General features: G+C 40.8%; 1 protein-coding gene across 8 annotated transcripts in view; it reads right to left on the reverse strand.

Moving 5' to 3' along the window:
- Positions 1-11443, reverse strand: part of LOC102939338 (meiosis-specific coiled-coil domain-containing protein MEIOC) — a 41379-nt gene extending 29936 nt beyond the window's left edge. The window contains exons 1-2 of one of the 8 annotated variants that reach the window (XM_037891232.1): positions 11354-11443; positions 2654-2785 (exon numbers count right to left, since the gene is read on the reverse strand). In XM_037891232.1, coding sequence (XP_037747160.1) covers positions 2654-2695 — 42 coding nt within the window. In that variant the 5' untranslated portion in view covers positions 2696-2785; positions 11354-11443. The other 7 variants (XM_037891233.1, XM_037891231.2, XM_037891229.2 and 4 more) reach the window with 7 other exon arrangements.
- Between the last annotated feature and the right edge of the window lie 3692 nt (positions 11444-15135).

A 15135-nucleotide genomic window follows, 5' to 3' on the forward strand; every position in this document is an offset into this window, starting at 1 on the left:
CCTGCTGGTTAGAGATACGAAGCTGGAGGCTGCCCATGTAATAAACCTTTCTCCCAAAAAGATCCAGTCTCTTGGCCTCCTTATTTTTTGAGGTGTCACTGGGCTTCCTCTGCCTGTCCCTGTCATTTGCGGCTGACACCACCAGGGATCCCATGGGGGGATGTGAATACAAGTACTCGAACCTGGTGGCCAGTATATAGTACTTCTTTTCTACCCATTCTGAGGTACGGGGCAGAGAGGAAGGGTCTGCCATAGAGCCCTGACTGGTCCTACAACCCCCTCATTGACTGGGAGGGCCACTCTGGAGGGAGCCGCTGCAGCCAAGACATCTATCAGGCTGTGAGTGGACTCCTTCAGCTCCTCTATCTCCAAGTTTGTGGTGACCCTAGCAGGAGCTCCTGATATGTCCTGAAGTCATCTGGCGCGACCAGGTTAAATAATCCTACTACCACCTTCAGTGAGGTCACTTCCGTGACCTCGGAGCCAGGGTCGGTGCCGGAGGACAAAGTAGTGGCTCGCCTCTCAGACCAACTGAGTACGATTACTGGGAAGGGGGCCCCGGTAGCCGGGGAAACCCCCATGGGTTCCAATACTATCACTGCATGAGCCAATGTCCCGGTGGCCAGGCGGCTGCTGCAGGTCCAGTACCAAAGTCTGGTGTGTACGACAGGTACCGGTACTTCTTTTGGCGGAGCGAAGAACTCTTTTCCCAGAGACTGGGGGAGGAGGGGCCATGCCCGGTTCCATGGTTCCACCTCCAGGTAATGCTGGGGAAGCAGTGACCAATGCCAGGTCAGGGACCCTTGTGGGGGGGGCCATGCAGCACTTCCCCCTGGAAGGTGCTGCTACTGTCGGTGCCGCAAAGGAGCTCTCTACGCTTTGCACCCTTTTGTCCCTGACAGGCATGGGACCTTGGGGGGTGGGTGGCATCAGGAGGGACAACAAGTCCTTTGCAGCCTGGAAGACCTCTGGAGTTGAGGGGGCCCGCAGGCATGAGGTACCACAACCACTCCCAGGAGTGGGAGGTGGGTCCCGAACTGGGCTCGATGCAGCTCTGGGGAGGAAAAGTGGCCTGGCACAGATCTCACTATGTCCGCTGCTCCCCTCCTGTCTCTCTTCGGTGCCGGGGAGCGCCCTCTTTCAAAGCATTGTTTCTTGTGCTTCTTCCTTGGCACCAGGCATGGAGAACGGTGCCAAAAAGAGTCCAGTGCTGGTGGTGCACTTCATACACAGGCCGAAGTACTTAGCACTGATTCGGAGTGGGACAGCTCCGAGGCCAGTCTGAGGGCTGCCTCCATTAGCAGAGCCTTCAAGTGAATGTCTCTGTTTTTCAAAGTCCTTGGTCTGAAGCCCCTGCAGATTCGATACTTCTCCTTAACGTGAGCTTCCCCGAGGCACTTGAGATAGGCCATATGTGGTCGCACACCGGCATAGACTTGGCACCGGATGAGCATGGCTTGAAGCCTGAAGACTGGGGCATGCCCAGTCCCTGGGACAACGTCCCTCTAAGACTGGAATAACTATCTGAACTACACTATATATACACACACTAAGACTTGTAACTAAACTCACTAACTACAAAAATTATATATACCAGATCTGAGTCCAAATCACTGTTAGGAAAGCCTTGCTAAGCAAGAAGGCGTTCCAGCCAACTGGCACTGTTGATAAGAAGGAACTGAGAGGGTGTGGAGTCGGCGGTGCCCCTTATACTGGTGCACGTGCGCAGGGCTCCAGGGGGAGCTACGGCCAGCCCTATGGATACCACTAAGGGGAAAATGCATGCAACCCCTAGCCCCATTTACTTCAGTGGGGCCATGATTTCACCCAGCCTCTCTTATCAGCTAGCAGGGGATACAAACCTCTCCTTCCTCAAAAAACAAGCTCTCTTATTGTATCCAATTGGTAAAGGAAATGTAACAACAACATACTCTGGTGGAATACCTTCTCTCTCAACGCACACCATGACAAACATTCAGCTCATTTTTAATAAGCTGTAAATACTGGGACATAACAATAAGAATTCTGTCCTCGACATCACAGTCAGGCCATGCATGTTTGAGGCGTCCATTTGCTTAACCATTAAGAGCCACATCCTACTCTCGGATATGGAATCACAGCTGAAGACTAAGAGCATCCTTCTGTTTTCAGACAATAGCAGCTGCTAGCACCTGCTAGGACTCCCACCATTCTGTGATGCCCATCTTTCCTTAGCCTTTATAACCTGATTGCCATCAAGGATGCATAGTGTCTATTGTATTGATGATCTTTTTTATGTGGATAACAGTTAGCTGGGAAGTGGACTGAAAATTAATTCATTTTATATTGCCACTGAGCACTTATCAAGTGGTAACAACTTCTTGCGACTATTTTTCAGAATATTTTGCCAAAGAAGCTCATGAGATTATCATCACTAGAGTCACTTGAGGCCAGACTAGACATGGAATTGTTGATTGCTGTAGAAATCTAGGATTACTCTTCTGTATAGTGATGCAAATGGAGACACTAGAGATCTTTTCCACCTCTAGCATATAAGAAACCTAAAGACACACCATATAGGGTTAACGTATACATTTCAGTCTGAAAAAAACTAAACGAACACTAAGAGAACTCCATTTCTATTCATCTAAGAAAGCAATTACTTTGGACTCACCTGTGGCTCGTAATGACTGAGAATGGCACTTTGTTTGACCATGTCCTTGCTGTCAGAATACAAATTCTCTTTTCCCAAGTTTGTTGCATTGCCAAATATGCAGAAATTCAGAATCTTAAGCACAGGTGTAGCCTATTTAAAGATAATTAAACATGAAAAGCAATGGTTAGCAATTTTAACCAGAAACATCAGCGTTTTAAGAAAAAAATAGTATGTATTATTCAGAAGGCCAAAAAATGAAACATTAAAGATGATTAACTTGTTATTAGTTGAGTAAATAAGGTTCAGCCAAAATGACAGTACTATATTCCAGTCCAAGGCTTGAAAAATCCACTCATCCAGCACAAATTGGAAAATTTCCCTGACAATTGCCATAACTTTCTGCAGAATTTACAATTTCATTAAAAAGAAAAAGATACCTTCCAAATGCAAACAGAAGTTAGTAAGACAGCACCACACTGGTTTAAGTTTTCAGGCAGATACTCCCAGTGTCTCCCTGGCTTCTCAGAGCTTCTGCAAGATGCAGAAGAGTGAAAATTGACTAGGTCTGTCAGTTTTCACCTACATGGTGTTAATGAGTTCAGTGTCATTCACCAACAAACAGCAAGTGGGTAAACTGAAGTCTAATTTCAAAAGGATGAACTTAGTGATATTAGACTTCCAAGTGCTGTAATTAAATAAAGAGCAGTCGACTGAAGAATAACGTGGGCAATATTTAAAAGCTTCACATTAGTCAGTTTTTTTCCAAAACATCAACATTTGTAGGGCCCTTAACAATATGTCAAGAAAAAAATTAAAGCTGTCTCATAGGCTAGTCACAACATGGCTACTCCACCTCACAGCCAGTTTTGCACTTTCAAGTTAAGATTCCCAACAAACAAGATTTCCCAGAGTAACAGTTTGGCTCTTGGAGAATGGGTTGAAAAAAATAGAGCTGGCCATATGTACATTTATAAAAGATAGAGTGTAAACTCCGTGATTATCAGCAATGACTTACAATCAATTATAGAAGTAGGACTTCCCAGTGAAGACTTAACAGGCTTAACCACAGAAGGTGACTATTAATTTGCCTCTATGCAGCCTCGTAATTTAAGTTTGCATGCTCGCCGTTTCTCCACCTTCATCTGTCTCTGGGTTTGATACAGCAGAACAACGCCCACTAAAAATCCCTTGAAAAAGTGAAACTCTTAGGATTTATCCTCAATGACAGATTTTTTTTTTAAAGCAGGATAACAAATGTGCAATAATTATCTCACTGTAAGATCCTAAGTGAGGACAAGTCATTTGTAGTGTTTATGCCAGTGTAGCTAGGCAATGTCAGCACTATAACTTGGACGGTGGTTGACTTTGCCTACTGTCTCTCAAGCTAAAACTAAGGTCTTGTCTACACTTGAAAGTTAATTTGGATTAAGATAGGGTGTGAATTTACAGTGCAACAGCTGTTCAACTAAACAGAATGAGTGTGTACACATGAAGTTATTCAGGACAGTTAATCAGGAACAAATGAGTTTTAATGAGAGCCATTAAAAGTCTGTTAGCCTATTCTAAAGGCTGATTCATTCAAGCTTTTCAGACTAGATTAAGGCCAGGTCTACACTACAGATCTTACAGCGGCACAGCTGTACTGATACAGCTGCAAGATTTCCCATGTAGCCGCTCTATGTCGAAGGGAGACAGCTCTCCCGTCGACATAATTAAACCGCCCCTAATGAGCGGCAGTTGCTATATTGGTGAGAGATGCTCTCCCGCCAACGTAGCGCTGTCCACACTAGTGCTTTTATCAGTGTAATTTATGTTGCTCGGGGGGGGGGGGGGGGGGGGTTTCCAGTTATACAGACAGAAGTGCTAGTGTAGACATAGGAAAAGACAGAAAACTAAAAGGTTTCAAAAGAAGTTTCTTCTAGCCACACTTTTCTTACATACATATCATTAAAAGAATAAATAGTTATTTTACAATCGTTTTCTTTTGACTAATTTTTATTCTATTTTAGTTCATTTCAATTCCTCTGTTGATTGGTATTTTCGATATACCCAAACCAAAGAATTTACTGAAGCCTTCTCTCCATTAAACTGCCTCCCACAGTCCCCAGCGTGGGCAGACAAGTTGCTCCACAACACCCTGTAAATGGGAACACAGAGCCATGTAGTAAGTTGTGGTGTCAGCAGTCTTGAGATATGCTCAAGATATGCTCAGATAGTTATATTGCCTGTCATGGCCAGATACAGAACAAGTGTGGACACAAGGAGCGACAGCACAATAGGTGTGGATGCACTCTCATGGCTTAGATTACCACTGGTTAATTAACCTGTGATTGCTTACCCTATGGTAGGCATGCAGTGAAGATAAGGCCTTATTGATCTGTTAAATAACATGTATACGATCAATATGGCTCAGCTATTAGCACATTCATCTGTGTGTAGAAGTAGACTTACTGAAAAAGACCCAACAATTCATCTAATATATCACAACACCTATCACATTGTATTATACAGGATATTTCACAGGAATATAAAAGAAACAATACTGCATCTGACCAGGTATGCAATTATGAAGTGGGGAGGGGTAAGCATTCTATTGCAAGCAGTTTATGTCCTAGAACAGGAGGAAACTGGGGAGCATTTCAAATCACTGGGTGATACTCCACGATGCCACGTATGTAGGTAGGTGTCCAAGTAAAAGTTAAAGTCTATGGCAGCTGTTTGAAAAGATTATGGAACCACCTTTGTGTCCTAGCCAACATTCTCTCTCAGTAGAATAGATTTTCAATGTCCACGGCTTTCTCTGAGCTGTTGCTGAGCACTTAATGGCTAATATGCATGCACACTCATTGCACTAGTAGTAAATAATTCACTGTTTGAAATGCATTTTGGGATATCTTATGTATAGAAGATGCTTCCATTATAGCTTTGACAGAAGCAAATGCTTTAGTTACAGAAAAACTGACAGCTTGCATTTTGTTTGACTAATTTTAAAAAATTCATGTTTCTCACAAAGCACCTTTAATAGTATCCCCTGAATTATTTTAAATTTATTTTTTTTAAATTTTAACTGTTTATCTTTTTCATCTGCTATTGTTTAGCAGGATTTCTCCCATCCCCATCCACACTTCTGCTACGGGTTCTGGTTCTTCAGTAGCAGCAACATTGAGGCAAAATCTCTTAACTTAAAAAAAATTCTTGGATTTAAAGTCATGCCAGGAAATGAGAGACAAACTTCCTCCTTTTGCCCTCTGCCCAACTACATCTGGTCTCCAGTCACATGGAGAGGGTAGGGGCCTCCTTCACTCCTACAGCTAAGTGCCTCTTCTGATCTCAACGGAAGGGTGGGGGATTGTATGCCTCAGCTAGTACCAGGTGCTCTCCAGACCCTTAACAGGATTTGAGAGTAATGGATGTCCCACCAACACTTGTTCATCCCCATCTGACCCCATAGAGAAAAAAATATTCACTAACTCCAAGACTCCAATTGCTTCCTCAGACAGTACACGAGTCAAGGGAGGGAAGAATCCATCAGTACCCCACCCCAGGTTTTAAGTCACTCCCAAGTTCTATGCAAGGATCCAGGCAAGTACTCTCTATCCCCGCTACCTAAGGCATTACCCATAACTATAACAGATATAAAATTTTTCAGACAGAAGAATGATTTTAAAGTTGACCGTATCCTTATAAGGTTGCTAAATGATTTTCATTATACCAGTTTCCCCTACCTAAGGCACAAAAAGACTCTTTTTGGGATGAAAGCAATCCACGCTTTGGCTCAGCCAAAAGGTGAATGTTTTTGTGGAAATTCATTGGGCTATTTTTGAGTTACCTGAGGTATGTATGTGTGGGGAAGGCAGGGAAAAAACAATTTCCCATTATCTTCTTGCATGCTTTAAAAAAACCACCACCAAAATTCTGAAACCTCAAATTTAGCCAATAAATTATCCTCACTGAGGAATGGGAATTTGTCTAACAATAAAAAGAAAAGGAGTACTTGTGGCACCTTAGCGACTAACCAATTTATTTGAGCATAAGCTTTTGTGAGCTACATGCATCCGATGAAGTGAGCTGTAGCTCACGAAAGCTTATGCTCAAATAAATTTGTTAGTCTCTAAGGTGCCACAAGTGCTCCTTTTCTTTTTGCGGATACAGACTAACACGGCTGCTACTCTGAAACCTAACAATGTAATTTTCAAATAGTCACTATATTAAGATTTGAAGGAGCTTTAGCACGCACACAGATGTTTTATTATGCCTTTCTAGTCAGATGCAGTGTGTATGTGGGTGCCACTACAGAGAAGTGTAAAAATTTATCTAGTTCTGGGGCTCTGCACCTCAGAATATACCTAGGCCTCCAGAGAATAGGCAATTTGAAATAAATATTTTGAGGTGACATGAGAAAGGTTGCCAATCCTCTTACCATGCTATCTGAAGTCCAGGAGTGAAGGCCAAATTCTACAATTCAGGTGATGTGGAAAAGGCACTGAAAAGTCTGGGGAACTCTCTTCCTTCTCAGACCACCTACTCTGAATCTCCTTCACTCTGGAGGTCCATGTGCATTCCGGGTTGCAAAGCCACAGAGCATAAAAAATTTGAAAAAATGACTGGAGAACAGAGGTCTCCAATCCACACCCTGGCTAACACCAAACCGGTACCTTTGAAGTATGCACTACTGTAGTTCTTTTCCTAATAAAGATTAAAAAAGTAAATACAGAAACATTAATGCAACTTTAAGGTTGCAGATTCAAAACTTGGACAGCAAGAAATGCAAATGTTAAAGCTCTCTTGGCAACATTAATGTATGTGCAATGTGAGCAAATAAATGTGGTCATAAGAACCTTAATTTTGTTATTTCTGTCTGTCAAATTCAGTTTACAGCCTTATTACTTAAAATACAGTAAAATTAAACTAAATTAAAATGAAAATAGGTTACAGATAAGGGCCTTGTTTCCACACCAATTTTTTCCAATCTTTTGGAATCAGACATGCTCCCAAATACCTTCAAGAAAAAAAATCAATCTACAAAGTACACCTGTTGCCAGAAAACTTCTGTACACAGAAGTACCATTGATATAAATAGCTGTTCCAGGTGCAAAGAGTTTGGAGGATCTTGCCCCTGCTTTCAAGTTTTGGAAGCCAGTCTTTGTATAATGAGTTATAAATTATTTCATAATAGTATTAAAGGGACCCAAAGTGCAGAACAATCTTACTGAAAAAGATTATTTTACTACAGGTCAGGACTTTATAGCTCTGCTCTCCGATTATTAAAACATAACAGGTATTCCTTACTTTCAAAAACTCTTCATGAAGCATTCATATAAAGTTGTCAAGTATTAGAATAGTCTGCAAAATTCAATTTAAAAGAATATTTTCCAAAAGGCTCTGACTCAAATTAGGTGTCTATTCAAGAATATTTCATTTAAGGGAGGGAAAGGGGAACAGACAACTTTTATCGGCCCTATCAATAGGCAAACTATAAAATTCATAAGATTCGTAAGTGGCCAAACCACTAATAAAGCATTTAATAATAAGTCATTCATTGCAGGTTCTACTGAGAGGTAACGAAGCTTGATACTAGCTAACCACACTTCCTTCACCTTTTAATTCATACCTCTGTCACAATCCATTATCTTCTGGGAGAGCAGGGAAACAGGAGGGACTATCAACTCTGACCCATTAAAATGTCAACAAAACCAAGTCAGTTTAAGTGGGTTTCAATATTTTTATAAATCACATATTACAGATCATAAGATAAAAAATATTTTTGAAAGGGTTAAAAAGGGACACAGTACAAAATCAACAAACCTGCCATTTAAAAAAATGAAAGTAAATGTGAAGTTACCAAATATTGTTCCAAAAGTTTTATTCAAAACAAAAAAGATGATTTGGGCACTACTTAATACCTACTAAAATTCCATTTTTTGTCCTTCAAAATGTATTCTCACTTTTAAATAGACTAACAGATACTTATAAAAATATTCCTAACATGTTAAGAAATTGACTGGCACTGAATGTCTCAAAAGGAGCTGAAAGCAACAAGCCAATGTCTGTTATCAAGTAAGAGAACTCTCCCCTCACCTGTGCCAAGATTTAAATGTACTAGGTAGCTCATTATTACATTCATATAAGGATTTATTTCTTATTTATATTAGCCTACTGTGATTAGATTCAGAAACTGCTTCCTTCTGTCAGCAATTTTTAAAATTCCTACAGAAGGGAAACCCAGACAAAGATCTCAAAAATATCAGATTGAGGTAAACATTGTGTCATGCTATTTAACAATACAAGCCACAAAATACAGAAATGAAAGGAAAAATTATCTGGCTGGAAAGTTACTAAACTGTTCGGTGTTCGTTTGATTAGAGTGAAGGAGTGATAGATGGTGATCCCTCGCTGTCCTCCCTACTAATAAATTTGTCTTTTTCCCCTAGTAGAAGGCTCCTTTTGAGCGACCAATAACATACAACTGCGGTTTGGAGTCTTGGGCTTTTGTGATAAGTGTTAACAATAGCAATTTCCGAGGTTATTTATAAAGGTTGGGCACAGCCAGGCAACTAGGTTATCACAGCTTCTTCTAAGCAGGCCACCAATCTAGCTCCTTTAGAAAATATTATTCTGAAAAAAATGCTTTGTTAGGCTGTATTTTCCACTCACTACAACAGCAATATTCATACAGCCTGCAAACATCGCCCCTGATCTAGACAATGCACATATAACTGAATTCCAGGTGTGAGAGTCAACTTCCACCAAAACAAAACCTGCACAAACGTTACCACCAGCCGTTCCCTGAGTGCGTTCCTCCCACCGACACAAGCCACTGGGGAAGCAAAAGCAGCAGAGGTGTTAAAACATACCAACCATACGCACTGCAGCACCAGCTGATCCCTGTGCCATGAAGTCTAGTGGCGTAGTCTTGTACCTTGCTGAACCTCGTCCGCCTCCCCTAAACACCGCTGCCATGGGACACACACGCACACTGCACACCTCCGATACTCCTTGCATATAGAAACTGTTGCCAGGCTCTGGCCAGCGTCTCTCCGCCACCCACTGAAGCAGCACAATCCACAAACAGGGGAGAAAGGCAGGCAGGGCTTGGTCTGCGCGCAGCAAAAAGCCCCTAGTATGAATTCAGAAGCTAAACTAGCAGCATTAGCATTAAGCACTCACTCCTCTCGGCTTGCCCTAGACAGAGTCGCCGCAAATCTGCGCCTACTAGGAGAAACACTGCGAACTGCCTGCACTTGGATGCCACCCACCCCACAGCCCCTTCAAACACTTCCCCTGTTTAAATGCATCCGCTGCAGCAACAGCAATCGCCTCTTCTGTACAAGGATTTCAGGTTGCCCAAGGCCCTGCTACGGGAGTAAAAAAAAAAAAAAACGAGCTTACATTTTCGTTCCTCTTGCTATACAACCATTCTCAGCCCTGTCATGTGTGATGTCACTGTAGTACCAGTATGTGGAAGTACTATGGGAATTGTAGTCTTCTCCCTATTGTGTAACAGCTACAAAGTACAGGGCTCAAGGTAATGTACTGCAAATGTGAGAGCCCTGGAAACAGCCTCCTTACTACATTTTCGGAGCTGCCTGGGGGAAAAAGCTAAAGTCTAAACCGATACGGGCAGGATGAAAAAGGGAGAAGTGCTGCAAAACTTAATTCTTCTTTCTCTGCTCCCCACTTTAGATTAAGCAATTTTAAGGTGATCACATGCTTTCAACAGTGATTTAAATTGTCGTCAGAACGCATCACTCACTAGGAAAGCATTACTAGCTGTGGGATTTAATTATTTAAATAATTTTTTTTTAATGGAGTACAAGAGATCTGATCATAAAAGTCCCATATATTACTGGGTTGGGGGGAGTAATTCTCCATGAAGAAGCAATTCACTGACCAAAGTGTTATGTTTGTTACGGTGAGTGTGACAGACAAAAGAAAAAAGACTATTTCCTCCACAAAGACGTTAGTCCAGTAAAAAGAACAGGAGTACTTGCGGCATCTTAGAGACTAACAAATTTTTTAGAGCATAAGCTTTCATGGGCTACAGCCCACTTCATCGGATGCATAGAATGGAACATATAGTAAGATATACATATATACATACAGGTAAGTTGGAAGTTACCATACAAACTATGAGAGGCTAATTAGTTAAGATGAGCTATTATCAGCAGGAGTCCAATAAAAGACATTGCCTCACCCACATCTCTCTGTTTCCAACACAGAGGGTCATGGTTTGTGTCACCCTAGCCAGCCCACTATTGAGTAAGACTTGAAAAGGTGAGGTTTTTAAAATTATTTTATTTTTAGAAGAAATTAAATTCTCAATTTGAACATCCTGATTTTGAACTTTGAAGGCTTAACAGTGTAAGCTCTTTAAAACTAGTTTGCAGGGATCTTAGCATGCTACTAGCCAAGCATTTAAAATCTTAGTTTAAAATCTAGTTTTTAGAGGGCTTAGCATTGTTAACAGGCTAAGCATTTTAAAATCTTGGTCTAAAATCTAAAGTTTACCCAGATCTAAAACCTAACTTGATCAGAGAGGCTGAACTGGTGACTCATAGCCCCCTTGGAGGTGCTAGGCACAATGGCAGCTGAGTACTACTCACTTATCAGTGATACTCCTTCATCACAGGGGTAAACAGTAGAGGCCAGGACCCAAATATCAGGAACTCTATCATTAGAAATAGATAGAAATCACAGAAATGTAGGATTAGAAGGTACCTTGACAGGTCATTTAGTACAGTCCCCTGCACTGACGTAGGACTAAGTATTATCTAGAGCAAGTCTTGCTTACAACACTGCTAATACATCCCGGAATGATGTTTACTTTTTTTGCAACAGCATTATATTGCTGACTCATTCAACTTGTGATCCACCATAACCCTCAAATCCATTTCTAGGAAGTCATTTCCCATCTTGTATTTGGCCAATTGATTATTCCTTCCTAAGTGTAGTACTTTGAATTTGTCCTTATTAAATTTCATCCTATTTATTTCAGGCCATTTCTCCAGTTTGTGAAGATCATTTTGAATTCTAATCCTGATTCTAATCATATTTGGGTTTGTGATGACTGGGAGAACCACATAGTGAATTATCTGCTTGGTGCAGTGGTATCAGATCTCATGAGACATCTATAGCCTTATAGGTGGTGCTAGTGAGTGCTACACATAGGTACCAATGACACAGGGAAAGATAGGGGGAGAGGTCCTGGAGGCCAAATTTAGGCTGCTAGTTAAGAAATTAAAGTCCAGGACCTCCATGGAAGCATTTCAGAGAATGCTACCAGTTCCATGTGCAGGGCAGTTTAACAGGCAGAACTGCAAGGTCTAAATGCATTGATGAGATGATGGGGTAAGAATGAGATTAGGTTTATTAGGAACTAGGGGAACCTTTTGGGGAAGGAGTAGCCTATATGAGATGGATGGGCTCCACCTTAATCAAAATGGAAGCAGACTGCTGGCATGTAAAACTAAAAAGGTTGCTGAGGATTTCTTAAAGTAGGGGCTGGGGAAAGCCAACAGTTGAGGAGCAGCACACAATTTAGGTGGTGATATCCCTTAAGGATGAATATATTAAAGGGTGAACTCTGTATCCTAGTTTAGAAGTAGGAAAGAAATTGGTAAAATACAGGTAGGAGCTAGTGAGCAACACTCAAACATAAGAGTCCCATTTAAACACAATCCAAGTAATTAAACATTGACAAAATATATAAGTGCTTATATACAAATACTAGAAGTCTAAATACTAAGATAGGGGAACTAGAATGCCTGGCATTAAATGAGCACATTGATATAATAGGCAATGCAGAAACTTAGTGGAATGAGAATAATCAGTGGGATATGATAATACCAGGGGACAAAATATATAGGAATGACTGGGTAGGTAGTGCTGGTGGGACAGTGGCACTATGTTAAAAAAGTATAGCGTCAAATGAGGTAAAAATGTTAAATGGTTCAAACTGTACCATAGAATCTTGATGGATAGAAATTCCATGCTTGAATAATAAGAGTGTAGCAGTAGGACTATACTACTGACCACCTGACCAGGATGGTGACAGTGACTGTGTAATGCTAAGGGAGGTTAGAGAAACTATAAAAATCAGAAAACACAATGGATGATTTCAACTATTCACATACTGACTAGGTAAATGTCACCTCAGGCATGATGCAGAGATAAAACTTCTAGATACTATGAGTGACTGCTTCTTGGAGCTCCTAGTCCTTGAACCCACAAGGGGAGAGGCAATTCTTCATTTAGTCCTCAGCTGAGCACAGGATCTGGTCCTGAACTGCTCATTAATAGCAACCATAATGTAATTAAAGGTAGCAGCCTTGTAGGGGAGAAAACACCAAAAGACACCCCACCACAGTAACGTTTAACTTTAGAAAGGGGAACTACAAAAGAATGAGGATGCTAGTTAGATTGAAATTAAAAAGAGCAGTCAGAAGGGTAAAATGCCTGCAAGCAGCACGGAGAATACTTTAAAAAACCATAATAAATGCTCAGATTAAATGTATAACCCAAATAAAAAAAAGACAGTATGAGGACCAAAAGAATTCTGCCATGGCTAAACAGCAGAATAATGTAGGCTATTAGAAGCAAAAAGGCATCCTTTAAAATTTGGAAGTCAAATCCTAATGAGGAAAACAGGAAGGAAGGATCACTCATTCTGGCAAGTAAAATGTAAAAGTATAATAAGGCAGGCCATGAAAACATTGGAGAAGCAACTTGCTAAAGACGTAAAAAGCTAACAGTAATTTTCAAGTACAGAAGCACAAAGCCCGACAAACAAGCAATGGGGCCACTAGACGACAAAGGGGTTAAAGGAGCACTCGAGGAAGACAAGTCCATCGTAGAGAAGCTAAATTAATTATTTGCATCAGTCTTCACTGCAGAGGATGTGAGGGAGATACTTTCATCGGAGCTAGTTTTTGGGTGACAAATCAGCCATCCCAAATACTATCCCAAATTGTTGCATCAATAGAAGAGGTTTTCCAACAAATTGACAAACTTAACAGTAATAAGTGACCAACACCAGATGGCATTCACTCAAGAATTATGGAGGAACTCAAATATGAAATTGCAGAACTACTAGCTGTCATATGCAATCTATCAGTAAATTCAGTCTCTGTACCAGATGACTGGAAGGTTAGGTAATATAACATCAATTTTTAAACATGACTTCAGAGGAGAACTTGGCAATTACAGACCAGTAAGCCTAACTTCAGTACTGAGAAAAGAGGTAGAAACTATAGTAAAGAACAGAATTTTCAGACATGTAGATAAACAATTTATTGGGGAAAAGTCAACACAGCTTTTGTAAAGGGAAGTCATGCCTCACCAATCTATTAGAATTCTTTGAGGGAGTCAACAAGCATAGGAATAAGGGAGATCCAGTCAATATAATGTACTTGGATTTTCAGAAAGCTTTTGACAAGGTCCCTCACCAAAGGCTCTTAAGGAAACTAAGTAGCCATTGGATAAAAGGGAAAGCCCTCTCACGGATCAGTAACTGGTTGAAAGACTGGAAACAAAGGGTAGGAATAAATGGTCCATTTTCACAATGCAGAGAGGTGAACAATGGGGTCCCACAAGGATCTGTGGGACCTGTGCTGTTCAACATATTCATTAATGATCTGGAAAAGGGGGTGAACAGTGAAGTGGCAGTGTTTTCAGACAATAAAAAATTATTAGGATACGGTAGTTAAATCCAAAGCAGACTGTCAAGAATTAGGAGCATCTCACAAAACTGGGTGACTGAGTGGCAACAACATGGCAGATGAAATTCAGTGTTGATAACTGCAAAGAAATGCACATCAGAAAAATCCCGATTATATATATATATATATATATATATATATATATATATAATGATGGTTCTAAATGAGCTGTTTCCACCCAAGAGAGAGTGAGACATTGGAGTCATGTGAATAGTTCTCTGAAAATATATGCCCAATGCATAGCAGTGGTCAAAAAGACAACAATGTTAGGAACTACTAGGGAGGGGACAGAAAATATCTTAATGCCAATGTATAAATCCACAGTGTGTCTATACCCTGAATACTGCCCAGTTCTAGTTGCCCTATCTCAAAAAGGATGTTGTGGAACTGGAAAAGGTTAAGAGAAGGGCAAAAACATGATCAAGGGTATATGGAACAGCTTCCATATGACGAGAGACTAAAAAGATTGGGGTGTTCAGCTTAGAAAAGAGATAACTAAGGGGAGGGGGGATATGATAGAGATCTATAAAATCATGAATGGTATGAAAAAAGTGGATAGAGAAGTGTTATTTATCCACAATACAGAAACCAAGGATCACCCAATTAAATTAATAGGCAGCAGGTTTAATACAAATAAGAGGAAGTACTTTTTCTACACAACCAACCTGTGGAACTCATTGCCAAGGCATGATGTGATGGCCAAAAGTACAGGGTTCAAAAAAAGAACTGGATAAGTTCATGGAAGATATGTTTTTATAATAGCTATTGATGGACCTAAGAACG

Source organism: Chelonia mydas, chromosome 2 (assembly GCF_015237465.2).
Source record: "Chelonia mydas isolate rCheMyd1 chromosome 2, rCheMyd1.pri.v2, whole genome shotgun sequence".
NCBI classification, from domain to species: domain Eukaryota; kingdom Metazoa; phylum Chordata; order Testudines; family Cheloniidae; genus Chelonia; species Chelonia mydas.